Raw genomic sequence first — 18671 nt, forward strand, 5'->3', positions numbered from 1 at the left:
CCAGTATTCCTATGGGGTTACGCATTGGAAACCTCAGTATATTTACTGAATAAGGTGCCTTCCAAATCTGTTCCTCAAACTCCATATGAGATATGGAAAGAAAGGAAACCGAATCTTAAACACGTTAAGATTTGGGGATGTCCAGCTTATGTCAAGAAAGTTGACCCAGATAAGCTGGAATATCGATCCGTAAAATATAGTTTTGTGGGATATCCTAAAGAGACTTTAGGGTATTAATTTTACACCGATCATCGGGTCTTTGTCTCCAGACATGCTACCTTCTTGGAAAAAGAGTTTATCCTTGAAGGAAACAGTGGGAGCAAAATTGAACTTGATGAAGTTCAAGAAGCACAAACTACTACGGATCAAGTGGAAACACCTGTTCTGACTGAACAACCTTCTGTGGAACAGCCCATTCGTAGGTCATGGAGAGTGTCTCGCCAGCCTGAGAGGTAATATGGCCTTGTCATTGAGAATGACAATGAGTTGTCGATCATTGATGATGACGACCCTGTGACCTATAATGAGGCTATGAGTAGTGTTGACTCATAGAAATGGTATAGTGCCATGAAATCCAGAATGAAATCTATGTATACGGGATACAAAAAAATGATTAGAGCAGATGGCCAGGTGGAGACCTTTAAGGCCAGGCTTGTGGCAAAAGAATTCAAACAAAGGCAATGGATTGACTTTGATGAAACCTTTTACCTGTAGCCCTGTTATAATCAGTTCGGATTTTGCTTGCGATTGCTGCTTACTACGACTATGAGATCTGACAAATAGCCAGATGGTTTTCTTTCCAAGAGAAATGAAAACCTAGTGTGTAAGCTGCTGCGAACCATATGTGGTTTAAAACAAGCTTCTCGTAGATGGAACATCCGTTTTGATGAGACAATCAAAGAGTTTGGTTTTATGAAAAACGTAGATGAACCATGTGTCTACAAAAGGGTTAGTGGGAGCGCGATAACATTTCTTGTGTTGTATTGAAATAGAGTTGACATACATAACAACATAGCAGACCCACTCACAAAGCTACTTTATGAAAGTCACTTTGATCGTCATAAAGACTAGATGGGTATTAGATACCAGAGTGATTGGCTTTAGTACAAGTGGGAGATTGAAAGGAATATGTCCTAAGTCCAATCATGTATTAGGATTTAGGAATAACTTTTATGTAATCTGTTTTGATTTCATTGATATTAATAAAAGACTTATTTTGTTTTTATTACGGGCTCTATCTATTTAATTGTTTAAATAAGATATACCATAGTTTAGAGTAAAGCTTTTATGGATTATGATGAGATCATAATAGTGAGACCTAAAAGATGATAACTCTAAACTTAAATAGTTCCTGGTCATAGGATTACTAACTGGTAATTAATAATCCGCAAAGATCGGTACATACTATGTTTGCTTCATTTTGAAGGATGTCTGTTCTCATAGATATTTGTGTGGTGACACTATAGCTAGTATGTAGGTGCTTATTATAGAATAAGTTCACTGAACATGACTCGCACAGCTGAACAACTGATGGAGTTCACTCACGTGTCAGCAGTTGTTCACATAGTGATAGTTGTACAAGTATCCTTAGACTTGAGGTCATCATAGTCATCTTGTGTACACTGAACTATGCTTTGGTTTAGTTCTTAGTCTCCAGGGACAATTATTAGGGCTCTACTGGGTATAGAAATTTGTACACGAAGATATTGTATGATCAATAAAGGATCTACCCCTTTCAGTGAAGGAAGCGAATGTTCAAGGCTGATCCACTTATGCTAGTTCAGGAATCTCTGGCCAGAGTGAATGAAATTAGAAAGGAGTTTCTAATTTGCATAGAACTAAGCATAGTAAATGGTAAGCAAGTGATTAAATTAGATAGGCTTGACACGAGATCCATGCCTTGTATTTAATCAGGATATTGTAGGGTAGAAGGAGTTTATTGTACGGTAACTATTCACTGAATAGGTTCTTGGTATTCTAAGCAGTGAATTTGTATTATCCGGATAGTCGCGATATGCTGAGAAGTATCCCACACGATGTAAAATAAATATGATTAATTAATTAATCATATTTAATAAATTAGAGAATTTATATAAATAATGATAAAATAGTTTTATTATTATTTATTTCTACTACCGGCTTAATATTGAACCTACAGGGTCACAGCATAAAAAGAGAATGATTTAATGGTGGATGAATTAATTAATAATGGCTGATAATTATTTATTTATGAAATAAATAATTAATTAGAAAATTTAATCATTGATTAAATGAGATTTAATTGATTATAAATTAATTAAGAAAAGTTCTGAATATTATTAATTAAGAATTTAATTTTTTGGAAATTAAATCAAGAGAGAGAATTATTTCTAAAGTGTTTAGAAAAAGGATTAATAATTAAAAGGTGTTTTAATTATTAATGAGAATAATAAATGGGTTAATAATAATAATATATTATGGGAAAATTTCAGCTGAAAATTTTGCCTATAAATATACTATTATAAACCCTATTTTTATTCTAACTCGAACCCAAATTTTTCAGAAACCTAATTCTCTCCACCTCCTCCTCCTCCTTAGCATCGTTTTATTGGTGGATACCGGTGGAGTGCTTCACGTTTGAGGAGCAGCTGCTAAGGATCTCCGATCGTTGCTTTTGGATCGCTATTAAAGGTTAGTAATCGATTCATATGTTTTAATCACGATTTATATGCTTTTATTTGGATTTTATATGTGTAAAAGTGTTTTACCATGCCTCCGCTGCGATTAAAATCCAACAAGTTGGAGATGCAGAAGCAGTGTACAAAAGATTCCGAGGACATCAAGGAAATACAAAAGCAACTTGGAGACGTGGTTATGAAGATGAATCAAAAGCGTGAGTTTTGTGTAACTCCTGCAACTATGGAACCACAATAAAAGTTCGAGTATATGAATGTCATTACAACCAACAACCCATTAGGTGAAACAAGTATAAATTCACAAGCTAATGACATACTTGATGTGCCCATGGAAGAATCTGATCTTCTGTATGATGATAATGAGGAAGTGGTTGCAATAGAAGTTAAAGATAAGTTTCTTACTCTTTCTTATCCGGTTGGTATTGATAGTCGCTTCGATTATGTCCCTTTTCCATCTAGGTTTGTTCAAATCTAAGTGGATGAGGTGAAGAATAAAGACCGCATGGATAGAATAAAGACCACATGGATGAAAAAATATGTTTCTTGGGGAGCACAAGAGAGAATGTTGCGCACGATGATCTTAATGTTATGGAAGAAGAGTTAGAAGATGTAATTTTTGAAGATCATGACAAGGATTTGTTAGGGAATGAGTTTTTTGGAATGGAACAAAGTTTTGTGCCATTTACAAGTGATGTAAAGGAACCAGCTCATACATATATTCTCGAATTTGATCTTGATGAAGACTTCGCTTTTAAGGGCAGCTCGGAAGTTGTGAATGAGTTAGCATTGTATCCTCTCTTGCAAGATCCACAGAAATTAGAGTGGAAACCTTCACCAATTCACTCGAGGTATCATATACCGTTTTATGATCGGGTTGGTAATTTTTCAGCAAGTTACACAAGCATAGTCGACACTATTTCAGTTATTTTGTGGATGGTTTTCAAGCTATGCAATATTCATGCCATTTTTCACATGCTAAAGTTGGAGCAGATATCATGGATGTATCCGCCTTGAAATTGAGAGGTATATTGTCTAGCCAAAGACAATAAATGAAGGTGCTTCTTGGGGGGCAACCCATGGATGTTGTATGTATTTTAATTATGCAAAAAACAAATTTAGATGGGAAGAAAGAATTCAACATGTTCACGCAACCCTGCTGCATGCTCATGCCGCCATGTCTTCACAATCTGCCATAATAACTTCGTTTGGCATGCTCACGTTGCATGCTCAAGCACCATCCACACTCCAATAAGCCGTGCCATCTGTTTGTTATTGTTCATTTGGCACGTTCATGTCATTGACAAGCATGGTCATGCAGGTGGAGTACAAAACGCGCCTCAACATGCACTAGCTTCTTACGCGCGTGGTTCCACACTCCAATAGGTCGTGCCATCTGTTTGTTACTATTCATTTGGCACGTTAATGTCATTGACAAGCATGGTCATGCAGGTGGAGGGTTAGAACACGCCTCAGCATGCTCTAGCTTCTTACGTGCGTGGTTCGATCTCCTCCTATGTCAACTATCAGTCCTTGGCACATTCATGTCATTGACAAGCATGGTAACGTTGCACCAAGGATTTGAACCTATGAAATAGGGGTTAATTATCAACTAGGTCACTTACTCTGTCCAAATGTATCAAGTGAGTCACCGATAAAAAAATTGGACTCAAATGAGTCACTCATTTGAAAATTTGTATCAAAATTATCACTCTATCGTTAGTCAAAATTCATAAAAGTATTATATATTGAGTTTCACACATTTTTTGTGAATGATATTACATCCAAATGAAAGGTTCCGATTTCTACTATTTTAGATGATATTGTTAGATTTTTAAAATTTTATCAACTATTTATTTTTAATTTTTGATTGTTTTCTTTGATTTAAATAAAAATAAATAGTAGACAAATTTTTAAAAAACTAAAAATATTATTTAAAATACCAGAACTCAGAATCTTTCATTTGGATGTAATATCATTCATAAAAAATATGTGAAACTCGATATATATTACTTTTAAAAATTTCGACTAACGATAGAGTGATGTTTTTTATATAAATTTTCAAATGAGTGACTCATTTGAGTCCGTTTTTTTATCGGTGACTCACTTGATACATTTGGACAAAGTAAGTGACCTAGTTGATAATTAACCCTATGAAATAGGATGCTCTGAGCTTCTAATGTGACTAGAGTACCAACTGAGCTAGCAATGCCTTGTGGTATACGATGGGCTGAATTAATTATCTAATTAAATTTGGGTTTGGACAATTGGAGGCACCGTTCTTATATTCTTTCAGCGTCACTTATTACAAACTCAAGGGGAGTATTCCTAACTTTCTTTGTAATTTTTTTTCTTTATCTTCATTTTTTTGTATATTTTTAGAATAATTTTTTATATATGTATATGTTTTATTATATGTTCTAATTCATTGAGGACAATGATTCGTTCAAGTGTGGGGAGGTGTTCTTCTTCTTCTTCTTCTTCTTATTATTATATGTATTTGTATATTATTATTATTATTATTATTATATGAATAAAAATTTAACAAAAAAAGTATAAAAAACTAAAAATCAAAACAAATTTAGTCTCGTAGAATAGTTAGCGCATAACATGTTAGACTAAATAGTTGCATATTCATAAATTAGTTCATATATATTGCATCAAATCATATAGTTGTATTATATATTAGTTGCATATCATTGCATAACATTGCATGATCTCGAATTAGTGGTAGTCCAAGTCAGTAACCTATGATGATATTATGTGTAGTTTTTTTAACTAAATCTTGCTATGAACACGTGATGTTACAAAGCGTAGTGTCATTAGTGCATAACTTATTTCCATACACAATCTTTTTATGCTCTTGAACTGAGACTTAAATATCCTTGTTTCTTGAGGGGTAATCACTTGTTGATAATTAGAATTTTGACTATTTATTTTTGAGCTTAGTACGTAAATGCTCAAGTTTGGGGGAAGTTATGGGATTTAAATGTCTTGAGAAAAAAATAGAAAAATAGTATCAATAAAGTATATGTGAAAAAATGGTGGTATAATTGACTAGGTTGGACTCATTAATATTCGAGTTATTAAGTCTGAGGGGACTTTGTGCCTAGTAACCTAAAGCCTTTTATGGTTTGGGATTGCTCACCCAACACTCGTTACATGGGTATTAATGCATAAATATTTAGAGATCTCGACTATTGTACAGTTAAATAAACCACTTAATACATATACATGTATAATATGATTGGCGAAGTCTAAGAATGATTGTAACTCACTTATCCTGATAAACCAGCCGACCTTAGACCTAAGCTTGTGAAGTCTTATGTGGTCGTAACTCACTTATGTGAGAAGCTTCTTAACATTAGACCGATCATATAAAAAATCATATGTATAATAAAATAATTAAGTATAATTCAATAATAATGTTGAACCGAAGTTTTATATGTGTTAACAAGAAAAGACTGTACTTAAGAAAAGTTTTTACAGGAACTCATCCCTGTAATATTGCAGTATAAACAGTAAGAACTCATCCCCATATATTACAACAACAAGTGAGCCTGGAATTAACTCCTTACTCCTGAGTTTTAATTAGGAAGGAGTTTTAATTAGGAAGGAAAGCAAGTGGTGGGTGAGTAAAGTAGTTTCACTTGTATTCATATTTATGCTTCTGAGTTTTTAAAAGGAGCGAAAGTAAGTGATAATGAATGTAAATTTAACAAACTTTCATTCCAAAACTTTTACTCCAAAAATGGGATGACCTCCTTAAGACTTACTTCCTTACCTTTAAAAAACTCGGGAGCGAGGCCTAAGTTCATTTTAATGATACATTTATTTGTTCTATGTTTTTCAGAAACCTGGCTCTCGCGTTTTGTACCTAGGAGATGTATGTGGAATTACAGTTTCACAATTGTCTCATCTTGTTGGCTCGGTAAGTTATTTGGTATGTTCTTTGGTCATCTATGTCTTGTGTTATTTGTGTAAATGAATTATGTTTTTTTTCCCGTATCATCTATCTAATCGTTTCAATATGCTTTAGTGCTAGTTTGTGAACATATGTTTCATTTGTAGGATGGTTTGGTCTATGTAAGGGGGTTGTCAGATGATGTTGCAAACAAGGTGGAGGAGAGATCAAATGTAATACTCCCTCCTTCCTGTAATGATTACAACCGAACCGGGGTTTTCTAAACCGAAACCGAATCCGAACCGGCAGTTGCGGTTTTGATTTTAAAAATCGAAAATATATGGTTTCGGTTCCGGTTATATCCGAAAACCAAGCCGAATCGAGTCACGCTCTCCCCTAGGTAGTATACGTTTACTATTTACACGTAATTCGAGGCTTCTATAAAATATAATTTCATAATATTATTAATTTTTTTTTGAACATAAAACTTTTATTCAGAAAAAAAAATTAAAAAAATATTACGGACTTATGTTTTAAAAAAGTATTAAAACGATAAAAAAAAACAAACAGAGGGCTGTGATATTGTTATAATTTATTATTTTTAAATGCTTTATGATCTTATTTGTATTGTTCATTATTCCATTATTTGATTTAGTTATTATATCATCCCCTCCAATCTTCACTTTTAGATTTTACCCTTTAAGACTTGATAGTGGGTGTAGTTTTTCGGTTTTCAAATTTTGGATCAGAACTAAAAATTTTATATTTGTCCTTTATGGTTTCTTCATGTATGCATAAGCGATATACGTCTTATTCTGTAATCGGGTATTTTGTGATTTTCTCCTGGATGTTTTTTAAATAATTGTTTTGATTGTGGTTTTGTGTTGGGCAGGTGAATTATATTGCTATGAATGCTCGATCGTATCTTAGAACTGGTGGTCACTACTTGATCTCCACACGGGTTTGTTCTCTCTTATGTCATATGTTGTATCGGTCTTTCTAATGTGTGGCACATATTAGAAATAACTCCAATAAAAATGAGTTCTTTTTATTGGTGGAATTGATATGAATGTATGGGGTCATTAACATTTATTATTCAACCACCAATAAGAGGAGGTCATTTATATGGAAGTTAAAGTTAGTAACTATTGTGTGCCCTTGGGCCTTGTTGTATTTAGTCTGCAAAGTAACTATGTTTTTGGGAGTACCGTTAAGCCATGCTGAACTTGTGTAAATAACAGCCAAATAACAATGAGCCAAGTTAAAGATCCATTTGACCACGACTTTCTTCCCTCCGACATACGGATGGAGTTAAGTCAAGTGAATTAGGTCTTGTTTAGTATTGCTGTTCCATATAGCTACAACAGTTTTTTGCTGAAAAGTTGTCGTGTTTGATAAATTATAAAAGCGGCTGTTTGGAGAAGCGCTTCAAAAGCTGCTGTTAGTAAAAAGTATGTCCCCGTACTTTTAAAAAAGGTTGTTTTCAGTTTTTGCAGGAAGTAGCTATCAGTTTCAGTATCAAACCTTTTCAAAAATATTATTTTTATATAATATATCTCAAAATATGCGTAAATTAAAAAAATATCAAACAGTCATCTAATTTTACTGGAAGCACTTTTTCTCACAGCAGAACAGTTAGTCATGTTGGAATCAATAGGGAGAGGGCATGCCATGGCCACTGGTGCTTTCGGCATGGTGAAGTAATTGATGTATGTTCACTCTTCTACACTTGGATTATTCAATCATCTCCTTAACTTCCTCTTTGTGCCGAACAAAAAATGAAATTCTCTTTACACATTGTTATCACTTGCTCTGACTGCTTAACAAAGTTCTATTTCCTATTACTATTGTTGTCGTGGTTCACTTATTATTCCTGTTATTATTGTGATTAACTGACAAGTGACAAGGCAAGTATTGGTGTTCTGGAACCCATCTGTTATAATTTTGCTATCACTTTTAGTTACAATTTAGCTTGCAATTGATATTTTGTCAACCAGGCCGTGTATATATTGATTTTGTGCAAATCTCAGTTCCTGTCTCTTTTGATTGTGTGCATACTTGTGATGTTCCAGAGATCTTTACAGAAATCAGAAATAATCCACATTTGTTGAGATTTTGAAATTTTCTAAATGGTTGTCAATAGATGTCATTCTTTTCTGCGTTTTCTAAGTACATGTATCACTCGACACATGTTGGTATTCTATATGGTGTTACAGATTGAGGCTCCGTTTGGGAGTGCTGTTTAAAATTGTTGTGCCGTGAGAAAAAGTGCCGGTAGAAAAAGTGCCGTCAGGAAAATTAGATGACTGGTTGATATTTTTTTTTTAATTTATGCATATTTTGATATATAATATATCAAAATAATATTTTTGAGAAGATTTGATGATGAAACTGATAACTACTTTCTGTAAAAGCCGAAAACAGCTTTTTCAAAAAGCTATAGGGGGACGTGCTTTTTCTAACAGCAGCTTTACTAAAAGCGCTTTTCCAGATAACAACTTTTAGAATTTACTAAACACCTGTCTTACAGTTTTCATCAAAAAGCTGTTGTAACTATCTGAAACAACAATACCAAATGGAGAGACTAAAAAGTTCCATCAGTATTTGAGTACTGGACAAGTTGAGATATATGTTATTTTGCTCATCCTAGCCCCTTGTCTTATTTGGTGCTCTATGTTCTCTGTTGAAGGTTTCAAGGTTTCAGTTCATATCTGTTTGCATGTATATGCGGTAGTAAATCAATTATCCCTCGGCTTAAAATAAGCATCTTTTCGAATGGAAGCAGTATTGGCTTTGCTGAAATATAACACTATAGTGTTAGATTTTCAATCTGAAGTCATGGATTGTCAAAGTACCGGTCTTGTAATGACATATACCTCGCTAATCACTTGTGAAATAATCCTTACGATTAACTTCTCCTCTGAATTAGGTTACATGAGCTTTATTTGCAAAGTTTCAGCTTTACAGAAATATTTCAGGACACGTAGTGTATGCTTATCTGATCCCGGCCTCATCAAATACCATTACGGATTGCTTCTTCTGCCCTGGATTAGGTTATATGAGCTTAATTTACTAAGTGTCAGCATTATAGAAATATTTCAGGACACGTAGAATATGCTTTCTGATCTGGGCCTCATTTCATCTGCCTGTAAAATTAGCTTTATATAGAGCATTGTACTTCGATTTTTTTTCATCATACCCTTGGCACCAAACTTCTCTACTTTCAGGTTTAAATTTGTACTTCATGATCTTTCTACAATCAAGGAAGGGTCATGTTCCCTGACAATCGTGTGTTGGTTAAACTTTATCTAACATACTACTCCAGAGGCGTTGAATCTATATTTCAAGAGCCCAAATCTAAGAAATTTTTTTTAGCCTTCCGCGGATACGGAAGGGTATTTCTCCTTTCCGCGGATATTATTAGCGGAAAGTAGAAATGCTTTGAAATAATGATCTAAGGGTTCTGGAGCAGTGTGTTAGATATGTTTTATATAACACACGATTGTTAGGGATTAGCACCCATCAAAGAAATTTCTTTTCCACTTTTTTTGGCCAATGTGACTGTGTATGTATGTGTGTTATTTTCAGCTACTTGCAGTTCGTGCCATAATGAGAGTTAAACTTTGTTTGCATATAAATCAGTCTTTAATAACTGAAATTATCTGATTGTCTTGCAGCTCGCCTGACACACAGGATATCAAAATAAGATTCAAAGAATGCTCTTTACCAGTCAACTATCAAACATGGAGATTTCTTGAACAGAATTCAGAAGCTCTCTTTTCATCAATCTCTGAATTTGGTGCAGCATTTCATCATTCTGAATTTGATGCAACTTTTGTTTAAATATGATGCCTAAGAAAGACAACTTGAATAAAGCAACTTGGATTTGGTTTTTGCCTGTATTGCTTTCAGGCTTGATAGAAGTTTTATTATCCCACAGGGAGCCTTCAAAACAAGTTAATCTCTAAGTAGTACTCCATCCTTTTCTAATTGTCCATTTTGATTTTTGCACTATTTTTTTTAGGGAATGAGTAAAATTATTGGGGAATGATGTAATTTAGTGGAAAGATATGAAAATAAAAATAGCGGGTGCAAAGTTATCATTTCTTAGATATGAATATTGAAAGGTAGGCATATACTTCATCATTGTGTCTTCAAATAACGTTTTCCCTTCCGGAAAATGATATTTCCAGAGCCCTTATTCTATTTCCGGAGCAAAAACATGTGAAATTACTAAATTACCCCTGCCGTAATATATTTTTCAAGAGTTTTTTTAATTGTAAATGCAGGGGCAATTTTGTCTTTTCACTCATTATTTGCTCCGAAAATAAGAAAATTGTTCTGGAAATAACGTTTTCCCTTATGTTTTTATGCAAAGTGGTCTGGAGGTCAAGAGTAGAAGTGTTAGTAGTTTTGTTTTGCAATTTGATGGGAGAATTGTGTTTCAGACTTACCATGCAGACATGTGTTTGGCTAACTTGAAACTGTGTAAGTATTAAAGAATGAACATAGTACCAGAACCAACTGTCTGCCTAACCATGACAAATTTGAACATCACATCCCAAACAAACAAAAAATTGCATCTGAAGTCCCCCAAACTAGGGCTTTGTTTAATCTAAACTAAGCTGTTAATACATATTAAATTGTGTTATAAGTGAGCATATGGTCATATATAAGCATGTAACAACTTATCGGATAGTGTTTGTCGACCGAACTTATAAGTCGAACTTATAACTTATAAACTGATAAATTGAATGTTAGTAAAGACGTATTTTTTCTCAACTTATTTTGATTTTTCATTTTTTTTATTAACTTTGGTTTTAAAAAATATGTTTTAAAGTGTTAATCTAATTTAAAATTCACGAATTAAGATAATTATATTTAAAAATTATTGATTTTAGTTCATTTAAGTAAAAGAAGTTCTGACTTGTAAATAAAATTATCCAAACACTTATAAGTATTATCTACTTATTCAATTATTCATTTTAAGTCGTAAGTTATTTATTTTAAGATTTATTCATTTTAAAGTCGTAAGTTATTTATTTTAAGATTTCTCAAACGGACGCCGATCCTTGTTTTAAGTATGTTTAATTCTATATAATACTAGAGTATATGATCTCCAAAGTTAATTGGGAAGCATCATATTATACATATAATCATCACATCAACCCTGTCATTTCTTCAGAAGAAACAGCACTTTAAAGGTGCACATCTTGGTAACAAAATTTCGAAAATTTAGTAACAAGATATTGAGAATTCGAAAATAAGTAAGACAAAGGGGGAGTTTGGATCGATAGTTGGAATCAGAATAGGAATGAGAGGTATGAAAATCGGAGTTAATGGGAAAGAGAAGTATCCCAAGTGTTAAGTGGGGAATGATTTACCCGGGAATGAAGTTCCCATTCCCGGTCACCAAATTGTTAATCCAGACACTAATACATAAGATTGAGATTCCGATTCTCATTAACCGAACTCATTAAACATGAACCAAACGGCCCAAAGTATTGCATATGTTTAAAATGTACTTCCTTTTCAATATCCAACTTTGGTGTGCATGTCACAATCACAAATCACAGGTTCCCCCTGAAACCTGAAAGCTTGTACTTGTAAAGCATCACACATTCACCATCATTTCATCTGCATCACATTTTTTCTCGAAGAAAACGACACTGCAACCCTGTTTGATTTCTTGTTGTCTTTTACTTTTGTGAAATACCTAGTTGATCACTTGCTGCTCTGTTACAACTCTTGTTTATCCAGCATCACCTTTCTTTAAGGTACATTTCAATAGAATAGTATATTACCTATTACAAAGCATATTTTCATTATTTCTTAGCAATCTCAGCCCATCCAAATTTCTCTGTTTATTAGCCTTTTGTTGTTGCCTTGTTCGGTTTATACTCTGTGCTTCTTCCTTCCCCATATACATGTAAAATACATAATTATTTGTAGATACTGAAGTTGATTTCATTGCGAGAATGGGGTTTAGTAAAAGGGTGGTTTACAAGCCTGTTGAGGAACTTGATGTTAGCTCCACAAGTGATGAGGTTTATATCAGTGCCAATGTCAAGGGTATTAACTTTCTGTTATTCCCCTTTTCTACTTCTAACTTTTGAAATTCCATTTTTTCCGAAAGTTATATATTGCCTGCAGATCATTCGTAAATGTCTTGGTTTTCAAGTACTCTGATGTGAACAAAATTGGTATCATCCAAACTTAAGAACATAACAGTTCAGCACAAATACAGTTTTGGCCTCAATTAACCATGCTGCATATCTGTATATAGCTTAGTGACTGCTAATTCAGTCTCACTAAATCTGTCGTTCGTGTGTTGCAATAGCTCCTCGGATGGCTGGACTCCTGGTCAAATTGTTTGTCTGGTTTTTGGAGCTGAGGATACTCAAACCTATTTTGCTCTACATGTTGAAGAGAGAAAACCAAGTGCACAAGGTAAATACTTTTGTATCTCGCTGATCTCTAGTAACACTAGTTACACTTAATACATGTTCAGAACATAATCCAGTCAGCCAAGAACATGTTCTATGTATTTTTCAGTTATACTGATGGAAAGATCACTTTATTCTGTCAGCTTAATAATAACAATCTGTTTATTCATATGTTTGTACCTACGTGTGTACTGCGTTTTATGTACTATAGATAAGCTTGACCTGTTTAGTTTCATTTTTGCCGGAGAGGTTATGTTCTGCTTTAGAGCTTATAATGAGAAAAATGGCATTGCATATGTTGCTAAATAAATGGTGACATTGACTTCTTATTAGAAAGAAGATCTGTATGTCAAATTATTTGCACTTGCCACCTAATTTTTTGTTCGATTCTTATTCATCGTTCAGATCAAAGTTTCGTTTAGCAGTATCCTTTGCATAAACCATGTCACTATGCACTTTTTTTAACGTTATCCACCTTTCTCGCAGTTTGTTTCATTTGTGGATATAGAAGATCCACCTTTATATGTCCCTTTGCACCCTTATGAAGGTAGAGCTTCTCCTTTAAGCTAATTGTATCGAAATGGTCTTGCTGTATTCACTGGCAATGAGTTACTGATGCTAAAAAACTTAAACAAGTCTCAACTTGCTGCTTGATGAGAAAATCTGCAGTTTGTTAGTATCCATGGTCATCCGAATCAGCTACGATGATATATGAATTTGTTAATCTTATAATGATTGCCTTATGATTGTAATTTTTACATTTCATGTCAGAGCACAGAGAACCAGAATTAAATTATCTAGAATCTGATCTCTCTCCTTCAGAACAAGTTCAAAAGGCAACTGAGTGTATAGATTATTCAGAAAGTGAACGAGAAAACGAAAAGATTAGTTTCAGGCATTGGACTATTTTGGACTATTCAAGAGCCTTTCTGTCTCGAGAAATTACTCCCAACATGGTATGCAGTTTCTGGTTGTTGTTAGTCTGTTGCTCTGACATGCATTTTGAAGCTTCAAATCTTATTTATCGGTTATCAGAAATTTCTGTATTTTTGCTCATTTGCAGCTCTGAAGATTTTGTTGGTTTTACTTCATAAAATAGTTTTAGTTCTTTGAGGCTTGTTTTGGTCACTCTATAGGTTGCAGATAAATTTATAGCTTCTGTCCGGCAGTCATGTGATCCTGCACTTCAGATGTCATTCTTTATTAGTTGTGAAGAACAAGAAATTTTACGTCAAGCTAAGGAGTCAACTCTTCGATATGAAAGAGGTATTTGTCTGAATATTAAAAATCTTTAATTTCTTTCTCTAAGAGATAATATAAAGAAAGAAAGGAAAACATGTTCCTTGCTAGTCATGGAACATTGATGTTTACTGTAAATTCTGCAGGAGAACCATTATCAGCTCTTGATGGAGTACCAATTGCGGTCAAAGATGAAATAGATTGTTTGCCTTATCCAACTACTGGTAAGTCCATGTCATAGTTCATGTTGAATTGAATTTTAAAATGAACTTGAGAGTTATCCGGTTAGGTGGTACAAAGTGGTTGGACAAAGTAAGATCCTGTACAGATGATGCCGACTGTGTTAAGTGCCTGAAGCTGTGCGGTGCAATTCTTGTTGGAAAAACTAATATGCATGAGCTCGGAGCTGGAACAAGTGGCATAAATCCTCACTATGGGTGAGAACATCACTGCTCACTTGTAATTTAGCAATGAGAATGTTGCAAATCAAGGAATGTGTGACTAGTATTTGTCTGGTGTATTCTACCTAACTATTTGACTGCTGCAGGGCTACTCGAAATCCATATGATGTCAGTAAGATCACTGGAGGTTCTTCAAGTGGATCGGCTGCTGTAGTTTCTGCAGGATTATGCCCTGCTGCTCTTGGTGTTGACGGGGGAGGTAAATGTAAAATAAATGATTTTTTTTGAAATAATGACAAAAATAACATTTTTTTGGGACTAAGTGACAAGAATATCTATTTTCAATATCCAGGCCATTTTTACCAATCAAATACCGATTCTCAGATTGGTATTTTTGCTTGCAGGATCTGTTCGAATTCCTGCTTCTCTATGTGGCATAGTAGGATTAAAGCCAACTTTTAGTCGCGTGTCACATTCTGGGTAAGTAGCCATTTCTACTGCTGTTCCTCGTCAATAGAAGTTGCCAATTCATTACAAATCTGCATTATTCCTCTGAACTCCCTTATAGAAGTTTCTCCAAATTCCCTTATACAAGTTTCTCACTGTCGATGTTCAGGGTTCTTCCTCTGAACTGGACAGTTGGAATGGTTGGTGTACTTGCAGGGACAGTTGAGGATGCTATGATAGTGTAAGTTTCTTATAATTTCATTTCCATTCTATCAACTACTTCATGATCAGTTAAGAAAATACAACAGTAACCATTGTAATAAAATCTAAACCTATTTGCTTCATCCAGTTACTCAGCAATCAGCAGCCAACTTCCATCACATCAACCTGTTGCAGAAACAGTACATCTTTCCTTTCTCTCGTATAAACTACTGTTAACAGTTTTTGTATAATGATAGGGTACTTACTTTCAACTTTAACTCAGGACATCAAAAAATTTATCAGTAAGTTAAAACTTATAAATTCTGTTTGGCCCAGCTGACAAGGTTAGCCACCAGTAAACAATTGAATATCATCTGTAATGTAATAACATTGCTGTGTTGGTGAACTATGTCAGTTGAGCACTTGTTTCTGCATAAGAACATCATTAAAGTATGTACTGATTCCAGTTTTTCTTTTTAATTTTTGAAAACAGCATCCGAAAGTACATCTACCCCTTCTAAACTTACCAAACTGCATGCCGAAAATCAAGCTGGCAACATATGATAAGGTCTGTATTGCTTTGTCAAACTTCTGGCAATTTGATAAGCTGGAAATTGTCAGTGCATATATAAGAGAGCCCGTAGACAAATTTTCTGTACTTAACAATGATCCAACTGCAACTAATGTGGATCTTAATATTTGCATGTCAAAAGTTCTCTGATCTAAATGGTTATTCATTTGTTATCAGTGGTTCTGTGATTGCACTAATGACATAAAGCGTTGCTGCTTGAATGCTCTTGATAAGCTACTGAAAATCTACGGATGGGAGGTACCGTCTTCCAATGGCTTTGAAACTATGTTTGTTATCTTTAAATTGGATCTGATAGCTAAAACCATCCCTGGAAAACATTTCCACCTGGTCTCATTTACGAGTCAATGCCATAGTTTAATCCTTCGTAACATATATCTGTCATTCAATCATATCAAAGTATAGTGTGATTCCTCTGAGCATTTCTTTTTGCAGTGCTGCAGTTACATACTTCTCAAAAACACACACAATATGAAGAAATTAATTTATTAACGCGGAAGCCTTGTTCTGTAACCATAACTCGTTTGATAAACTCCAGAGAACAACCTTATTTCATTAATTCCTTAGAATTTTTTTTAATTCCTTAGAAATTCTGTAGCTCAACTGCAGCTGGAATTTTGTGTTATGACTTGTGTTCTTTTAATGTGTTTGTTGTTATAAAGACTATAGAGGTGAATTTACCCGAGATAGAGTCAATGCGCCTAGCACATTACATAACAATTGGATCCGAGTGTAATGCTTCACTTGCTCGCCATCTAGAAAAACTGTGCGTTCCACACTTCACCATACTTCAGGTTTTATCATCTTAAGAACGAGGTAAATTTCTTGATAATAATCATCTCGACTCTCATTATCAGGAATATGGATAAAGTGGGGTGGGATGCAAGGGCGGCGCTTTCTTTGTATGGTGCTTTTGACAGCAAGGAGTATTTAAATGCTCAGAGAATTAGGTACTTATATGTTGCAACCCAATTTTAATTCACTTCAGTCTTCAGGCATCCAAATTTGTTCTGAGCAAATATCGTAAAACAAATCACAGTAATTTGTTTACACGTAGTAATTCATAGGAATTGGATCTTATACATGCCAAGTATGAATCTGTAGGAAACGCCAGTTGCAAATTCACCAAAAGATATTTGATCAAGCAGATGTCATCGTTACTCCAACAACCGGGTATGTAGACCTATCTCTTCTTAGCTGACCTGCCTGCTTCGATAACCTCTTGCCTTAATGAATATAATGCTGTTAACAGTGTAACAGCCTACACGATACAGGATGATGCTCAGAAGACGGGTGAACTAGACTAAATAAATGGCGGTATGATATGCCAGAGAAAAATATTTACAATTTACAAGTACATTGAATTTACTTTCTATAAACACCTCGATGACAGTACATGTGTTTTGCAACCCTTCATGCGACTAAACTGAATCAAAAAACGCCTGACATAGGATTTTGATTACGTATTTGTTATTTCAGCTGCACTAGTACGCTACATGATAGCAGGAAACTTTCTGGGATTACCTGCAGTAACTGTTCCTGTAAGTTGCATTATTACTTCATTTATATAGCCCCTGTGATTTCAACTTACAAAAAACCATGCACCTTCTTAGGTTGGATATGACAAAGATGGCTTGCCTATCGGTCTTCAAATTATCGGAAAACCTTGGTCAGAAGCATCATTGATTTACATAGCTTATGCAATGCAGGTGAGGCCTTAAACCATTATCAGTTCTTTTGATAATCATGCATCATTAATCTACATAGCTTATGCAATGCAGGTGAGTCCTTAAACACATTATCAGTTCTTTAGATAATCATGCATCATTAATCTACATAGCTTATGCAATGCAGATGAGTCCTTAAACCATTATCAGTTCTTTAGATAATCATGCATCTGCTCTTGTTAAGTAACCACCTTAAGATGGTAGAGGAAGACCCGAACATGATCTTATACTCTTTAAGACTTAAATAAATGGGGTCGGAGGACTCGAATCCAAGTCCCTCCCTAAACCGAGCTCTGAACACATGTTAAGTAATCGCCCCGTCTTAAATCTTAAGGTGATAGAAGAAGACCCGAACATGATCTTATACTATTTAACAGCTCTGTTTGGTCTTGTTTTCAGGCATTGTGCAAAGTGGAGAACAAGAAGCCAGAAGTTTACTATGATCTGCTATCGGACTTAAAGAGAGCCAAAACTGCATAGCAAGTTCAGTGAAAACTAACTCAAACGCTTATTCATTAGCCTCTTGAAAGGATACAAAAACACAAAATCAGTACTTCACTTCACTTCCATCCCTTTTCTTCTCCTCATTTTAATTTATTCTTACTTATATAAATCAAATAAATGCTAATGTATAAACTGTTGTGTGGTATCAACTCAAGGACCACACCGACATGATGAGAGAAATTCTCTTATATGTATATAAGCAGTCGAATAAACTCCACTTTGTTTCTTATTTGTATGTGCCTGTTGCTTTTTACGCTATTTTGGGCGAGAGTGCACACTCGTGGGCATTCGAAACCTATCATTCGGATAATAGAAGAAATCAAGTTGGTGTGAGGAAAATTGCACATCTATGAAAGCTTCCATGTGTTCCGTCCAAAATACTCACCAAATACATATTATACGTATTTAATTTTTTTTTAATTTTAATAAAGAACACGCATTGATAAAAAGGAATACGGATGCGTATTTATTAAAAACCAAAGATGCGTATTTATTAAAAACCAAAACTGAACACGCATGTGTAGTATGCGTGTTCTTTATT

At 34.4% G+C, this 18671-nt stretch overlaps 1 protein-coding gene and 1 long non-coding RNA gene across 2 annotated transcripts; both read left to right on the forward strand.

The window, feature by feature from the left end:
* The first annotated feature begins 7288 nt into the window (after window positions 1–7288).
* Window positions 7289–10612, forward strand: LOC141689366 (uncharacterized). Its single transcript, XR_012562355.1, has 4 exons — window positions 7289–7364; window positions 7469–7537; window positions 8207–8285; window positions 10254–10612. It is a non-coding gene; the product is annotated as an uncharacterized LOC141689366 (long non-coding RNA).
* A 1715-nt stretch (window positions 10613–12327) lies between these two features.
* On the forward strand, window positions 12328–18335 carry LOC141692958 (fatty acid amide hydrolase-like). The gene is made up of 20 exons (XM_074497928.1): window positions 12328–12648; window positions 12917–13026; window positions 13509–13569; window positions 13794–13978; window positions 14159–14288; window positions 14408–14485; window positions 14551–14698; window positions 14809–14921; window positions 15067–15142; window positions 15279–15350; window positions 15459–15510; window positions 15804–15878; window positions 16059–16139; window positions 16562–16665; window positions 16757–16849; window positions 17004–17072; window positions 17152–17216; window positions 17379–17440; window positions 17513–17608; window positions 18026–18335. Exons 1-17 carry the CDS (start codon window positions 12555–12557, stop codon window positions 17204–17206), a joined length of 1596 nt encoding a protein of 531 aa, XP_074354029.1. The 5' UTR covers window positions 12328–12554; the 3' UTR covers window positions 17207–17216; window positions 17379–17440; window positions 17513–17608; window positions 18026–18335.
* Window positions 18336–18671: the final 336 nt, after the last annotated feature.

This window comes from Apium graveolens, chromosome 10 (genome assembly GCF_009905375.1).
Source record: "Apium graveolens cultivar Ventura chromosome 10, ASM990537v1, whole genome shotgun sequence".
Classification (NCBI taxonomy): Eukaryota; Viridiplantae; Streptophyta; class Magnoliopsida; order Apiales; family Apiaceae; genus Apium; species Apium graveolens.